Source organism: Bison bison, unplaced genomic scaffold (assembly GCF_000754665.1).
Source record: "Bison bison bison isolate TAMUID 2011002044 unplaced genomic scaffold, Bison_UMD1.0 scf7180017864066, whole genome shotgun sequence".
In the NCBI taxonomy this organism is placed as follows: domain Eukaryota; kingdom Metazoa; phylum Chordata; class Mammalia; order Artiodactyla; family Bovidae; genus Bison; species Bison bison.
In genome coordinates, this window is record NW_011494638.1 from 6103671 (window position 1) to 6119472 (window position 15802).

At 39.4% G+C, this 15802-nt stretch overlaps 1 protein-coding gene across 2 annotated transcripts in view; it reads right to left on the reverse strand.

Moving 5' to 3' along the window:
* Positions 1-15802, reverse strand: part of ALDH1A2 (aldehyde dehydrogenase 1 family, member A2) — a 127834-nt gene that overhangs the window by 35887 nt on the left and 76145 nt on the right. For both annotated transcript variants that reach the window (XM_010836812.1, XM_010836811.1), the window contains exons 5-7: positions 11958-12019; positions 9835-9963; positions 9595-9708 (exon numbers count right to left, since the gene is read on the reverse strand). In XM_010836812.1, coding sequence (XP_010835114.1) covers positions 9595-9708; positions 9835-9963; positions 11958-12019 — 305 coding nt within the window. The remainder of the gene's footprint in view (positions 1-9594; positions 9709-9834; positions 9964-11957; positions 12020-15802) is intronic.

Sequence of the window (15802 nt, forward strand, 5' to 3'; positions counted from 1 at the left end):
TGCAAGCAGGAGAATAAGAACAATTGTGGAGATGCTCCCCCAAGGAGCTGGGGTCTGAGCTCCACACCATGCTTCCCAGTCTGGGGACTCTGTACCAGGAAGAGAAGCCCCCAGAACATTTATCTTTGAAGGCCAGTGGGGCTTACCTTCAGGAGACCCAAAGAGCTGTGGGAAATTCCATTCTTAAGGGCACACACAGAACATGTTCTGAGACCCAAGGCAGGAACACTAATTTGAAAGAAGCCTGGGTCATACCCACCAGCTGATCTTAGAGAGTCTATCAAAGAGGAAGGGGGCCACTGGGGCTCCCTCAAAATGAGGTGGCAAAGGAATATGCTCCAAATGCAAGAACAAGCTGAAGTACCAGAAGAACTAAGTAAACTGGAGATAGGCAATCTACCACATAAAGTGTTCAAGGTAATAATCATAAATGTGCTCAAAGAACTTGAGAGAAGAACAAATGAACACAATGAGAGTTTTAACAAAGAGTTAGAAAATATAAAAACCAAACAGAGCTGAAGAATACAATAACTGAAATAGAAAATACACTGGGAGGCATCAACAGTAGATTGTATGATCCAGAGGAACATTTTAGTGAACCAGTAGACAGAGTAGGGGAAATCATCCAAGCTGAACAAAAAAAATAATTTTTCTAAAATGAGGACAGTTTAACAGACCTCTGTGACAATATCAGATGTGCTAATATTCACATTATAGGGGTTCCAGAAGAAGAAAGAAAGGCGCAGAGAACACATTTGAAGACATAAGGGCTGAAGACTTGCCTAATTAGGGAAAGGAAATGCAATGTCCCATATAGGGTTAACTCAAAGAGGAATATACCAAAGCATATTGTAATTAAAATGACAAAAATTGAAGTTAAAGAGAGAATATTAAAAATAGCAAAGGGAAAGCAACTAGTTATATACAAGGGAACTCCCATAAGACTATGAGCTGACATTTTAGCACAAACTCTGCAGGTCATAAGGGAGTAGCATGATACATTTAAAATGATGAAAGGAAGAAAAGCTACAATCAAAAATACCCAGCAAGACTATCATTAATAGTTGAAGGGAAAATCAAGAGTTTCACAGGTAAGTAAAAGCTAAAAGAGTTCAGCAGCACAAAATAGTTTTTACAAGAAATGTTAAAGGGACTTGTCTAAGCAGAAAAGACCACAATTAGAAATATGAAAATTATGAAAGGAGGAATCTCATTGGGAAAGGCAAGTATATGATACAGATAGTAAATCAACCACCTATAAAGCTAGCAGTGGCACCCCACTCCAGTACTCTTGCCTGGAAAATCCCATGGATGGAGGAGCCTGGTGGGCTGCCGTCTATGGGGTCGCACAGAGTCGGACACGACAGAAGCGACTTAGCAGCAGTAGCAGCAGCATAAAGCTAGCAGGAAAGTTAAAAGACAAAAGTAGTTACGTTATCTACATCCACAATGAGTAGTTAAGGGATACATAAAACAAAACTTATCAACCTGGTTTCTCTGGTTTACATCTGCTAGTTCATATCCTTCCTGGTGAAGGCCAGGCCCAGTACTGGATGAAAACTGCTAACAAGGAGAATCCTGAAAGGTGTCTAGAATTAAAGCTGGAGATGAGCCCACTAAGTTTTTATATGATCAGACTCAGGCAACTGCTACACAACTTCATCAAGCAATTTCTGGACTTTTCCAAAGCCTGTTGACTGGGACATAATTCAAGCTTGCACACAAAAATCTGCTGAACCTGTTCATGACAATTATATTCGACTTCAGATTGTTAAGGAAAATTTTGGTCTTCCTTCAAATGTTGATCCCACGTGGGGAGCTTTTGATTTTGTGTTTATCAGTGGGCTGAACTGGGACCTTTCCCTTCTAGTAAAAAGGACCAGGATGGGATGGGTAACCCATGGGATGTCCAGTTCAGATGCAGTTAATCTGGTATACCAGCTCTCTCCCACTTTAGAGGAGTCATCTAAAAGGAAGATCAACAAAATTCTTAATCTTCAACTCAAGCAAATGAAGACCCCTTAAAACAAAACAAAACACACAAAAAAACCCTCCTAGTTGTTATTACCTTTGCAAAACAGCCAGGACATTGGAAAAGAGACTGTTACAAATACAAACTTCTGGCACCTTCAGGTCTCTTAACTAGTTTTTCCACTGTCCTAATCCTCAAGGAAGTGGCTCTGAGGAACTACAGGGGGCTCCTCCCAACCCTCCCTCTTACTCATCTTAGAGAAATGTTTCTCCAGACTGGGGCTGAATCTCTTCCAGTCCTAACATTAGAGCCACATCTCAGTGCTCAACCCTACTACTATAAAGCAGCACTCTTTCAGAGTACTGAGACAGTTCAAACAGTGAGGCTCTCTAGTGAACTTCACGAGTTTCTTTCTCTGAATCTACTCCCTTTGGTTTAGACCCTTTGAGAGATAAATACTCTTTTCTTCTCAGCTCCTCCATCCATATCCATTTTCACCTGAGATTTCTTAGGGAAATATAATTCCAGAATTCCTCCAAGAAAGAGGGGGAAATTAATTACTTTTCCCTTCTTTAGTTAAAAAACTGCCACTGCCCTTTTGGTGAAGGCCACCAAAAAAAAAAAACAAAAAAAAACTGTTATGGGATCCCCTTTAACTACTTTTGTACCTCATGTAGGAAAAGCTCACCTGAATTCTCATCATAGTCAACATTTCTCAGACACCTGCCTCACCTCCTATAAGTCTTTATGTTAACTGCTCTTCACAGAACTCTTTCACAGAGTAAAGGTAGCCCTGCTGCTCTTCTCCCCTCTGTCACTGATGAAGTCCCTCATGACTGCTTAACACTGACAGGTCTCCGCTTGACTCCTTGAGATGATATGCAGGAAAATGCTTTAGGAAACACTGACTTCTCATGGTTCTCTGATGGTTTCTTTTTAAAAAGTGACAATGACAAACACTGTGCTGGGCATGATATTACAACTCCTTTTAATACTGTTGCAGCAGCATCTTTACTTATGGCTACTTGGGCTAAACAGGCTGAATTATATACTCTTACACAGGCTTGTCCTTCAAAGTGCCACTGACAGTAGACATGCTTTCAGAGTAGCTCATGATTTTGGAATGTTGTAGGAGCAACATGGCTTCCTTACATGTGTGCTTAGTCACTCAGTCACGTCTGACTCTTTGCCACCCCATGGGCTGTAGCCCGCCAAGCTCCTCTGTCCATGGGGATTCTCCAGGTAAGAATACTGGAGTGGGTTGCCATGCCCTCCTCCAGGGGATCTTCCCAACTTAGGGATCAAACCTGGGTCTCCCACATTACAGGTGGTTTTTTTTACTGTCTGAGTCACCAGGGAAGCCCAAGAATACTGGAGTGGATAGCCTATCCCTTCTCCAGGGGATCTTTCCAACCCAGGAATTGAACTGGGGTCTCCTGCATTGCAGGCAGATTCTTTACCACTTGAGCTACCAGGGAAGCCAAAATTTTAAATGACCCTTATATTCAAGAATTATTGGATGCAATACTTTTTACCTGCTGCTTTTATTAAGATTTCAGGATATTCTAAACTTTACTTTCTGTAAGCTAAAAGAAATCACCTTGTTGACATTTCCAGAAAGAATGCTGCCCTTAAAGAAATCAACAACAACCAAACCTCTGGCATGGTCCAAAGAGATATTTCCCCAAATGGTGACTTTTAGAAAAAGTATAGAAGCCAAACACTGTTGGCCTCAAAGAAGGGAAAACAAGACTAGAAATTCAACAATTGTTGGTTTGACAAAAAGAGGAAGCTCTGGTTTGGACCAAATAACAACTCAGTCCTAGTGGAGATTCTAAAATTCTCACTCCTAACCACTGTTGGTCTACTGACAAACCATTGGTCTACTGACAAAATGATAGCGTTCATGAATCAGCATTGGTGAGGCAACATTACAGCTCCAAGAAGTTATCACTTAACCCATTTGTCTGAAATATATACCCCAAATAAGCCTGTCTGCACTGCTCCTGGACATTTCAAACTGCCTAATGACCATGTGAGGGTCTGGAAAAGGATTTCATACAACTTCCTCCATCTCATGAATATAAATATGTTTTAGTTCTGGTCTGTATGTTTTTACACTGGGCTGAAGCCACCTCCTACAGACAGGCTACTGCCTCTTCTGTGACTAAAGTCCCTTTGAAAAAGATTATCACTACCTGGACAACCCTTAAACTTCATAGTGATCAAGGAACTCATCTTACTAGTCAGTAAGACAACTGTGCACTGTTTGGCCAGTTTCACAAGACTTTGACCATACTTACCACTGTCAACCCTCTAGTTTAGTCAAATGCACTAATGATATTGTTAAGATTCAAACAGGAAATTTGTAGAGTCCCTAAAAAACCTTGGCCAAAAGCATCACCACAGCGGTCCTTCTAGATCTTAGATCGATATCTTTTGGAACTCATCAACTCTCACACTTTGAAACAGTCATTGAATGCCCAGTGCACTTGGCTCCTGCCTCTTGACTCACTGGTAAGAAAGATTCTGCAATATTGCAAAGGCCAAATTGCTTCTATTAAAAACAATCATGTTTTGGTACAGGAATCTTTTTACAGTGTGCTCTTGGGAGACAAAGACATTGAGCATCACACCTCACGCTCTGTGGAGATTCTATCTACTGGGAAAAACTTACAGAAAGACTTCCTTCAACCTTGCTGGAAAGATCCCTCTATCTAGTACTGCTAACCAACCCATGTGTCACTGAACTCCAGGGAACAGACTTTGGATTTATGTGATACAGTGAAAGAAAGCACCAAACTCTGGCTGGACCTGCACGTCACTGGAGACCTGAAAGTAAAGATTCCCTGGAATTGAAGCAGACAATACCTGATGAGACAGCCTTCCCAAGATAATCTGGACCAGGTCTGTTGGAAACTTGCCTGCCAGACCTTTAATGATGACATGATACTTCAGAAGATCTCAGATGTCTATGATCTTGATAACACAAGGGTTTTACATAAAAACGGCCTAAAAGAGTTCTCCCTCCTACACTTCCTTGTTAGTAGAATATGACCTCAATAGGTTTTCAATCTGCATGCTTTCCCTCTGATGTGAGAAACTACACCAAAGGTCCTTCCTGGCACTGAGAGATAAAATGCTGCTGAAACCAGAAAACTGGACTCCTTACCAGCAATGCTTTCAGAGAAAGGTCTTGATCAAAAGGAGAAAATATAAAAAATTAATAAACACAAACCTCAATCAAAATAGACTTGGGAGATCAGAAAAGGGAGCTCTACCACTTATGACAGTAGCAGAGCCCAACAGAAAAAAGAAAAACTTCTTCTTACCTGGCAAGAGTTCACGCAATGAGAGGAGACTGTCACAAGTCAGGCAACAAAAAGCAACTATACTTCAAACTCTCAATTTCTCCAGTGGACTCTGTTTACTACAGCTCTCCAATTTCCTTTTCCCTTCTTTAAAAGAGTACTCTCCTTGCTGTGGAAGGATGTGCATGGGGTTTGCCATGGCTGTAGACCCCAAACTGCAATTCTTTGCTGATTCTGAATAAACTCATTTTGGCTGTAGGAATAACTGGCAGTCTATTTCTCAAAAACTGTCACTGAACTTGCCCTCGCACTGTAAACAACTAGAAAAGTACATGAAATTGCCTCCTTTAAATGGAATATCATGCAGTATGGGACTGTGATTCTAGAGATAAAAGAAACAAGGGAATGAAACCATCACAATATTGTAAAGCAATTATCCTCCAATTAAAAATAAAATTTTTAAAAAATTTAAAAAAAAGAAAAGAAACAAGGGAAGACCTTTTGCATCATGGGATGTTAAGACCAAAGTAGAACGTGCTGATCTCACTGAAATGATGAAATAGATTAGAGTTTAGAGAGAATGAGGTGGTTAAAAAGTAAAAGGCTTAGTACCAGAGAGTACTGACAATGCAGTCAAGGAAACTTATGGGGGTCCCATCAGTTCTCTTCACAAGACGGGATAAAGAACAAAGATCACGGAATTTGTATGCTGAATAATCCTCCGAGCTCATATAGGGTTAGGGACGTCTGAGTTCTGACTAACCAGAGTAGAAAGACCTAGTTGAACACTGAGAATATTCACTACAAAATCCAGAAGGATCCCAACTTAGTAATCTTAATATATTTTACTATCTTAGTAAAAGATAAACTAGTCCTAATGAAGCTTAAAATTAAGTGTCAAAAGGGTCAACCTGTACTGCAAGTGATTTAATTACCTAACAGAAAAAAGTCCAGCACTCTTAAAAGAAAGAAAACAAAATCTACATGGTCCATAATGTAATGGGCCTAATGTTCAGCATCCTTTCAAAAATTAATAGACATGAAAAAGCATACATATTTGAAAAAACATTATATATAGTAAAACAAAGATAAGAATGACTGCTAACTTATAAAAAACAGAGCAAGTCATTAAAAAAAAAACAGAATGACATCTTTAAAGTGTTGAAGCAAAATAAAACAAAATAAAAACTGTTGAATCAGAATTTTATATTCACAAAAAATCATAAAAAATGAAAACAAAATAAATATTCAGACAAACAGAAGCTGAGAGAGTTTGTCACTAACAGATCCACACTATAAGAAATGCTAAAGAAAGCTCTCTATACAGAATAAAAATTATATCAGAAAGAAACATAGGCAAAAAAAAAAAAAGAGAGAGAGAGGGCTAGAAACGGTAAGTATGTGAGTAAATGTAAAATAATTTTGTTTTCTCATGATGGCTCAGATGGTAAAGAATCTGCCTGCAATGCTGGAGATCCAGGTTTGATCCCTGGGTTGGGAAAATGCCCTGGAAAAGGGAATGCCTACCCACTCCGATATTCTTGCCTGGAGAATTCCATGGACAGAGGAGCCTGGTGGGCTACAGTCCATGGGGTTGCAAAAAACCAGACACAACTGAGCAACTAACACTTTCACTTTGAAGAGATAGTTGAATTTTTAAAACAAGAAGTGTAGCAATGTACTATGGGCTACATACATACGTTACAGTGAATTCTAGAACAGCTGCAGCATGAAGGATGCAATGAGAAACAGAAGAATTCTGTTGTACTGTTATTACATTACAGTATAACATAATACTTTTAAATAGTAGGCTGTGATTAAAACGCACATTGTAATTACTAAAGCAACCACTTTAAAAAGAGGCTTAGCTGATAATCCAAAATAAAAGATAAAATGGAGTACTCAATTCATCCGAAATGTGGCAGAAAACGAGGAGAAAGGGGACAAAAAGCAGATGGGACAAGTAGAAAATAAAAGTGAAAATGAGAGATTCAAATCCAATCATATCAATAATTGATTAAATACTGAACAACAAACCCCTCACCAAAAAAACCACCACCACCACCACCACTAGGCATGGGAGAGTACATATTGTATATTCCATTTATATAAAGGAAGGAAAGAGAGGAAGGAAAATTAACAAAGAGGGTCACTGATTGCCTGGGGCCAATGGTATGAGAAATGTTTCAGGGTATGGAAATATTCTATATCTTAGTTTGGGTGATGGTTATGTGACAGTGTGTATTTGGTACTTAAATGAATGCATTTTATTGTATGTAAATTATACTTCAGTTTTTAAAAGTTTAAAAAAACTTTTTGAATGGCAAAACAGAGACTTAAACCCAGGCAACTTGGAAACAAGCACTTATGTTCTTATTGATCCACTATGTCACTTCTTGTCTGGCCTGAAAGATTAGGTCATCCTCTCAACATGACTTTCCAACACATAGTATTGGGACTTTAAAAAAAGTGCTCAGTTTTTAAATTGAAATATCCTCGGAAGAAAAAAAAAATCCCTAGAAATTAATTTATCAAGACAAGCCTAAGATGTAAATGATGACATCAGTGAAGAACACTGTAGGGCAGATAACTGAAGAGCTTTACACCATGTTCCTGGATGAGATGTCAGTCTTCTAGAAAGAACACTCATCTTCAATTTAATACAGACAGGTAATGGGATGCCAATCAAAATTCCAATGAGAGATGTGTGGAGGAAGGTAAGGTACTTGGAAAACCAAACTGAAATTTTATCTGAAAGAATGTACAAGAACAGCCTAAAGGTTTTGAAAAACCATATAGGAGGGTATATTGCCTGCCATACTCCAACACATCTTTTAAAATCTTATAATTAAAGCAATCTGGTACTAGTGAAAATACTGAGGAGTGATGTTACCAAGATGGCAACACAGACTGCTCCAGACTTTGCTTTCCTTCACAAGAAGCGTAAGGAACAATTGTTAAAGGACCCTAGAACACAAGGTTAAGCGGGAAGCACTCCCCTGTACCAGAGACCCATGAGAAGGGTTAAGAAAAGCAGCTACATTGTGACTATACTGCCCTCCCAGAGGCCACTGCAGCATCATGGGGAGACATTTCTCTTGACCCTCTGGCTTCTCCAGTGGGAAAGGAGAACTCAGAACTGTGAGCTGACCTGTGGGAGCCACTACTCTGGTCTCACACCATGGGAACTGCAGGGGAATCTGCAGAGCTCAACCACCACAGAAATGAGACTGCAACAGAGAGAGGGGGAGGGGTTGCAACACACAAATCCTGGCAGACTGAATTCACATCTGCAGTGACCAAGCAATAATCCCAACCAGTGGCTCTGCTTATCAACAGAACCAAACTAGGGGCACACTCTGACCAGGGAACACAGATGGGTGCAGATCGGCCTGATTCATCTCCTCAAATGAGGACTTCTGCCAGCCCTAGGGCCCAGTCTGCCCTGCCCAAACAAGAAGCTGAACCACAGCACCATTCACTGAAGAGTGTCTTCTAGTCGCATCTGACCAGAATGACTGATAACTCCTGAAAGACATGTGGCCCAGTAGTGCTTGAGCCAAGAAGTGGACAGGCAGGCAGAGCCCACTGACCCCAGAGCAAGGTCAGTATAGGACATGCAGTGCTTGCCTGCAGCTGGGTTCAGTTCATACTATATTACCTATGGCTACTTTGTGCTCCAGGGGCAGAGTTAAGTAGTTTCAATAGAGACCATATTGCCAGCAAAGTCCATAACATTTGCTATCTGGCAGTGTTTTGCAGAAAAAAATTGCTGATCTCTACTCTCTATGACCTTTTAATGCTCATGGTCATAGTTAGCTGCAAATAGCATCTACAGGAGTTGGGGATATATGATAAGACAAAGCTGTGTTTCCACTTTCATCTTGACCAGAGATTAATTTACACCTCCAGTTCTTAATTTGTGTTTTTGATTCAAGAAAGTGTTCAGAACCCCAGCTTCTGGGATAGACTCTTTTGGGACAGTTTGTTAGTTTGTTTTTGCCTCTGATATATGTTCCTTTTATTTCAAAATATAATATGGTTTTGTTTTTCTGGGACAGGTCTCATACAAATGGAACACACAAGAATCCAGAGATTTGAGACACAAATAGTCAATGTCCACCTTTACTTTGTCACCCATCAGTCTTCTAGCTATGATAAGACCTTGTTAAGGTCTTATCTGCTTGTTAAGACCTTGAGTAGCCACTGCTCTTTGGGTGTTCAGTCCATGGGTAACATTTTCAATTTTCTCTCAAACCCTCTACTCATTTGCAGAACTGTTCTTTAAGCTGTGGTTTCTCAGGCACCTACCTCAGTAGACCCTGTGAACGCAATCTTGTCTATGCCAACGTGAGAAGCTATTGCTGCCCCGGCCGTTGGCCCGTATCCTGGCAAAATATTGATGACTCCTGGTGGAAAGCCAGCCTAACAAAACAGAATTGGAGGAAACGTGGCTTGTGAAAGCTGATGAAGCACATTAAATCGGATATGCTCCAGTAGGCCCCAACTGTAAGGAGGGTGGGAGCCACTCCTGAGGTCGGTTTCTCTTACCTCCTTGATGAGGGCTCCCATGTAGAGCGCGCTGAGTGGTGTTTGTTCTGCTGGTTTAATAACTACTGTATTGCCACAGCACAGAGCTGGAGCAATTTTCCAAGCAAACATCAGCAGGGGGAAGTTCCACTGAAAGGCAAAAACTCAGGGTTGATAGATGGAAAAATATTCCTCCATTACTTTGTTTTCAAGCTGTGACTTCTCAGATTTCTCAGACTGGTCCTCAACATAAATCTTGTCCCACCACAGAGTATAGATGTTTGGATTTTTTAATTACTTCATTAAGAAGAGAACAGGATTGACCTTGAAAATCTCCCCTATTCTCTCTCTGGTCAGCAAATTACTATTTTCCAGCTACCCACAAAAAGAAATCTTATCGTAAAAAGGGAGTCTTTGTTTTGTTTCAGCTTTTCATTGTTGTCATTTTATATGTTTTTAAAATTAGCTTTTGGTTCCAGTAAGTTCTTGTGTATGAAAACTTTTTCTTGCATTTGTGATTTTTTATACCAGGGTTTCAGACTGGTATAAAAGCTCTTCAGAGAGGAAGACCTAGAAGTCAGCATGTATTTCACGGCAGTACCTTTTTCTTTACCTACGTGTATTGTCACAAAACACACAATTACAAAAAATAAAGTACATCTACTGATGAGGATGCAAAAATCTTAGTTCATCTCCTGGCCACTGCAAAATAAACTAATGGAGACTAAAAAATATATGTGTGTATCTGAGACTGGGGCCTAAGACGGTTTAAACCAATTTTAAAAAGGATATTAAGCTTGTATTGTTATAAGTGCAGGCATGAGCCTCAGTACTATCAGGTGTCGTTGATAATTTCATTAAGAAAGAAAACAGAGACCCTGGTGCCCTGGCTCCAGCCCCTGAGCACAATGTGTTTCTGCCTGAAGCATCTCAGCTGCCATCCTTGAAGGATTCTCACTGGCCCTGGCAAGCTTGCAAAAATATACAAGTGTCGTGCCTTCACCAAACACCCAATTTCTTTCCCCCTTAGTTGTTTATAAACTTGGGAGTACACAGTGATGTTTTAATTCCATCTACAGTATATAAATCTTGGGAGCGCAGTAATTGAGCTGAGCTGGCTGACAAGCGGCTCTTGTCCTGTCAGTGAAAGCTGCAGCTAACTGAGTCTGAGGAAGGCAGGAAAAGCAGGTTTGAGTTCCTGCAATTAAGGTGACAGACCTCAACCCGGCTCTGATCTGAGTGGGATTTCCCTGGGTGGTTTAGGGGCAGAAGAACTTAAACCAAATCTCTCATCTTCTCCTTTCATTCTCGAATAAATTTCACAGTAACCCAGGGTTTGGGGACCTTTAAAATAATTCATTAATATGTCTCCCAAATCTTTGGCTCCCAAAGCTGAAGATTATCTTGAGTTATTCTCCTATATTTTGAGAAAACTTCTTGTCTGTACTTTAAGAATTTAAATTGAGGCTCCCCTGAAATCCTTGCCAGAATGATTAGCTAGACTCTCCTGCTGGAAGACTCGATGATGTTTTGTATAGTGCCAAGGCTATGTATGAGGCAGAGGGGGGAAAAAAAGACAATGTTTAATGTTCCAATCCAAACACTAAGCACTACATCCATTTCCCTGTACAAGACACACAACAGCACGGCATGGTTTCAATTATGACTGTGACGTTAATTGTACTGCTGTGTCTTCTGTAGGGTCTTCTATCTAGATTCTTGTGAAAAGAAACAGTGGGAAAGAATGGGATTAAAAGACCATATCAAACAATATGCCTGGAAAAATGGTGAGTCACAGTTCTAAAAAATAAACAAGCAAATATAACAAAGCATTAATTTTCCATAAGCTGAATGGACATCCATAACTGAAGGCAGGTTATTAATACACTGGGCTTTGCTTTGCTTATTTTAATCATGAGAATTCCATAACTTGAGAATTCAACTCCTGGTAACGAAGCTGAAACCCTATTAACCTGTTCAAATAAGCATTTGCAGGGAGGCTGTTAAAGATATGTCAACAACATGAGCTCAGTTTTTTTCCCCCAGTAATGGAAAACACACATTGCTGAAGTCCATGTTTTATGTATCTTTAAGAGAACTGGTTCAAATGAAAATAAATACGGGGCGTGAGGAGATACACTCACCGGGATGATCTGTCCACACACACCAATGGGTTCATGTCTTGTAAAGGTAAAATAATCTCCATCTGAAAGAAACGAGCACAGTCACTGCCACAGAGTTCAGATGAGAAGAACTGCAGAGGGAGAACACAAGTGGCAGCAAAAAGCAGAAATACAGTTGGAAACACTTTTGGTCATGGTTCCCACTCCACTGTGTGTTAAAGCAAGTAGAAGCTATCACTTGGCAAAGGGTTTCTCCACAGCCGGTTCCCAGACACCCAAACAGAGTACTGGTAGAGGGCCCTGAAGGCAAAATAAAGGATGAGTTTATCACACCAGATGCTGTCCTGGGGGTGGCAGTGGGGAAGGGACAGAGCAGGGAGTGGCTGGAAACTGGAAAATATTAAATATTATATTAACTATCAAAATGATACTTATATATGGAATAGTTACTTGGGTTAAAAACTGAGGTTCCTCAAAATTTTAAATAGCTTTCTGAAAATATTAAAAAAAGAAACTAAGTAAAATGCTATTGGGTAAATTTAAAATGCCAGGCAACTGGAAAAGGCAAGATTTAAAAGTAAGATCTGTTTTATAACTCAGTCTAGGTGTCCAAATGCACTTCTGGGCACTGGGGGAACCCAGGCATGTCAAGGCCTATTTCAAGAATGCAAGAGTCCACTTCAAAGAAGATTTCATCAACAACCCAAAGCCTCCACCTTCAAACCAGCCATGAAAATGAGGATGATTTAATGACCTTGTTTTCCCTATAGGAGCAAGCGGCAGTTGGAACAAATACCCAGGAAATCCAAACCAAATTCTTCTTTAGGAAAGTACCATTATGTTTATCTGAATTATTTTAAGTGGCTAAAGGAAAAAACCAAAGAACGCCTGTTTTTAGCATAAAGCTTTTCATTTTTGGTATTGAGTCTTCCCCGCACCCCACCCCCATTAATTGTCAACTCTTTGGCCACTTCACTGACACTTGTTTTCTCTCTCAAAAGACGTTCACTGGGGAAAGTGGAGACCCTCTGTTAATACTCAGGAAGAGCATTACTATTAGAGATGTGGACAAAAGTGGGGACAGGAGGAGATGTTAATTCTTCCCAGAATTAACAGCTATCTGTTGCTGGCACATCTTTTCAAAGAACTTTCCCCCTGACATACATTAGCATCCTTTTATCCTCTCTCTTTTTCAAAAGAATACAAATGGGACTATATTATACACAGGCTTCTACACTTTGGTTTTTCCCACTTTTTTCATATAAATCTAACATACTTTTTAAGCTGCTGAATGTTTTGCCACTGGCTCAATAAATAATGGCACTGCTGTAAACTGTCCTGAGGGACTAAAGAGACCGCTTTCAGTGCAAGCTATTACAAATAATGCTGTAACACTATTTTATATATCTCTGCATATTGGTGAAATTTCACAGTCAGAATGTACATGCATTTCACATTTTGATAAATAGTGCCAAATCACCCTTCAGAAAAATTATTCAGTTTATAATTCCAACATGTTTTTTTCCTCCCTATCCTTTAACACTGGGGTTTTTCAAACATTTAAATTTTGGTCAACCTGAAAGAAAATGACAACTTGTTTTGATTTGTGCTTGATGATATATGGATTGAATATGTTTTCATGTTTAATAGCCATTAAAATTTTTTTCTTCAGGTTTATATCCTCTCCCATTTTTCTACCGGTTTATTCTTCTTTTTCCGTCATTTAGAGAACTCTGTATATATTAAGCACATTAGGCCTTTGTCATGTGTATACGCAAAGTTTTCCCCTTTGTCTGCTACTTGTCTCCTAATTTTGTTTGATGTATATACTTTAAATTAAAGACTTTAGGAAGTAGGTAAACTCAGTAACTGTAGGAAAGAAATTATTTTAGAATGTATCTCCACTAAAACAACAAAAAAGAGCCCAAATATGGAAACCATCCACAGGAGGACAATAATAAGTCTAAGTAATATTTAAAAAATCAAGTTAACTATCTCAGCTTTGTATGCAGACAATTTAAGAATTTTCATAGATATCTTTATTTCCAATAGTGCCAGTTACCACCTTTCTTCAATTTATAAACCTCTGAAAAAGCTTTTTTTCCTATTAATACTTTTCACATTTTTTCCTTTAGAAGATATAAATGTTTGTTTCTTCTCCCTGGGAAAATTTTTCATGGGGAGAAAAAAAAATGATCAAGAGGCTAAAGAGTATCATTTGCAAGGAAATTCTCCCCAAATAAATGCTATAATATGGGTAAGGTGATGGATTCAAGTATTAATCACAGACTATAGAAAGAGAGTGTAATGTCAATATGGAGTGCAAAGGGCTAAGAAAAAAACTGGAAGATGAACTGAAGAGCAACACAGGTGTTTATTTTAGCAGCACTAGAATGGTTCAGAAGAATTCACAGGGCACTTGCACAAGCACAGCATGGTAATTCATAAAGCATTGCCCCTCTCTCCATTCTAAATGCTGAAGAATTTAGTTGTACTACGTATATAATTCTGAAAGTTATTGAAGAAACTAAAGAGAAGAAAAAAAAAATGTAGGGCAATCTTTAAAAGCTGACCTCAAAAGGAAATGAACTTAACTCCATAACTATACCCAAAGGGAAACTGAGTTATGCGGAATAAGAACTTTCCTGGATAAATGTTCACAGAATCAAAATTTAGCTAAAGCAGGCACAAGGAAAGAAACTGAAGATTCTTCTAAGTTCCTCTAAACAGTAAATAAATAAAGGGTATTTTGGTGCTTGAGCTCTTCCCAAAAGAGCACTGAATGAGAGAGATAAGGGTCCCAGACCTTTGAGTTCAGTCTGTATTCTAGGATGGTTGGTGGAAGAGGATTCTGAACACCCTTAGTCTGAGCAGAATACCTGGCACATAAGAACCATACCTCCTACATGTAACCCCTGACCAGGGCTGGAGGCATGCCAGAGGTCCCACACAACTAGTATGACACAGCTCTGACTCTCACCAGCTTCTAGACCAGGGTTCCCCAAAGGCCAATCACGTAAGAGCCACCTTCCTGAAGTCCAAAACAGAGGGGATATGCATACGTATAGCTGGTTCACTTTGCTGTACAGCAGAAACTAATAAAACACTGTAAAAATACTACATTCCAATACAAATTTTCAAATTGCAAAAAAAGAGCCATCTTAATTTTTACTATATCCAAGTATCACCTACCCTACTACTTTTAATATCTTAAATTAACTCATCTTTTAATGTAAAGTTTAAAAATAAAATAAAATTTTTAAAAAAATTAAAAAATTTAAAAAAATAAATAAATAAAAGCTATTTGATAGCCTCACCTTCAGGAAAATCTAAGAAATAAAAGATTTCATGAGCTAGCAATATTTTCTTCTAATATTCTTCAAGCCTAGTAATTAAAATAAACATGGATTCAGTTCAGTTCAGTTACTCAGTCATCTCCGATTCTTTGCGACCTCATGGACTGCAGCTCACCAGGCCTCCCTGTCCATCACCAACTCCCAAAGTTTACCCAAACTCATGTCCATTGAGTCAGTGATGCCATCCAACCATTTCATCCTCTGTCGTCCCCTTCTCCTCCTGCCTTCAATCTTTCCAGGCACCAGGGTCTTTTCAAATAAGTCAGTTCTTCGCATCAGGTGGCCAAAGTAGTGGAGTTTCAGCTTCAACATCAGTCCTTCCAATGAACACTCAGGACTGATCATCTTTAGGATGGACTGGTTTGATCTCCTTGCAGTCCAAGGGACTCTCAGGAGTCTTCTCCAACACCACAGTTCAAAAATATCAATTCTTTGGCACTTAGCTTTCTTTATAGTCCAACTCTCACATCCATACGTGACTACTGGAAAAACCATAGCCTTGACTAGACG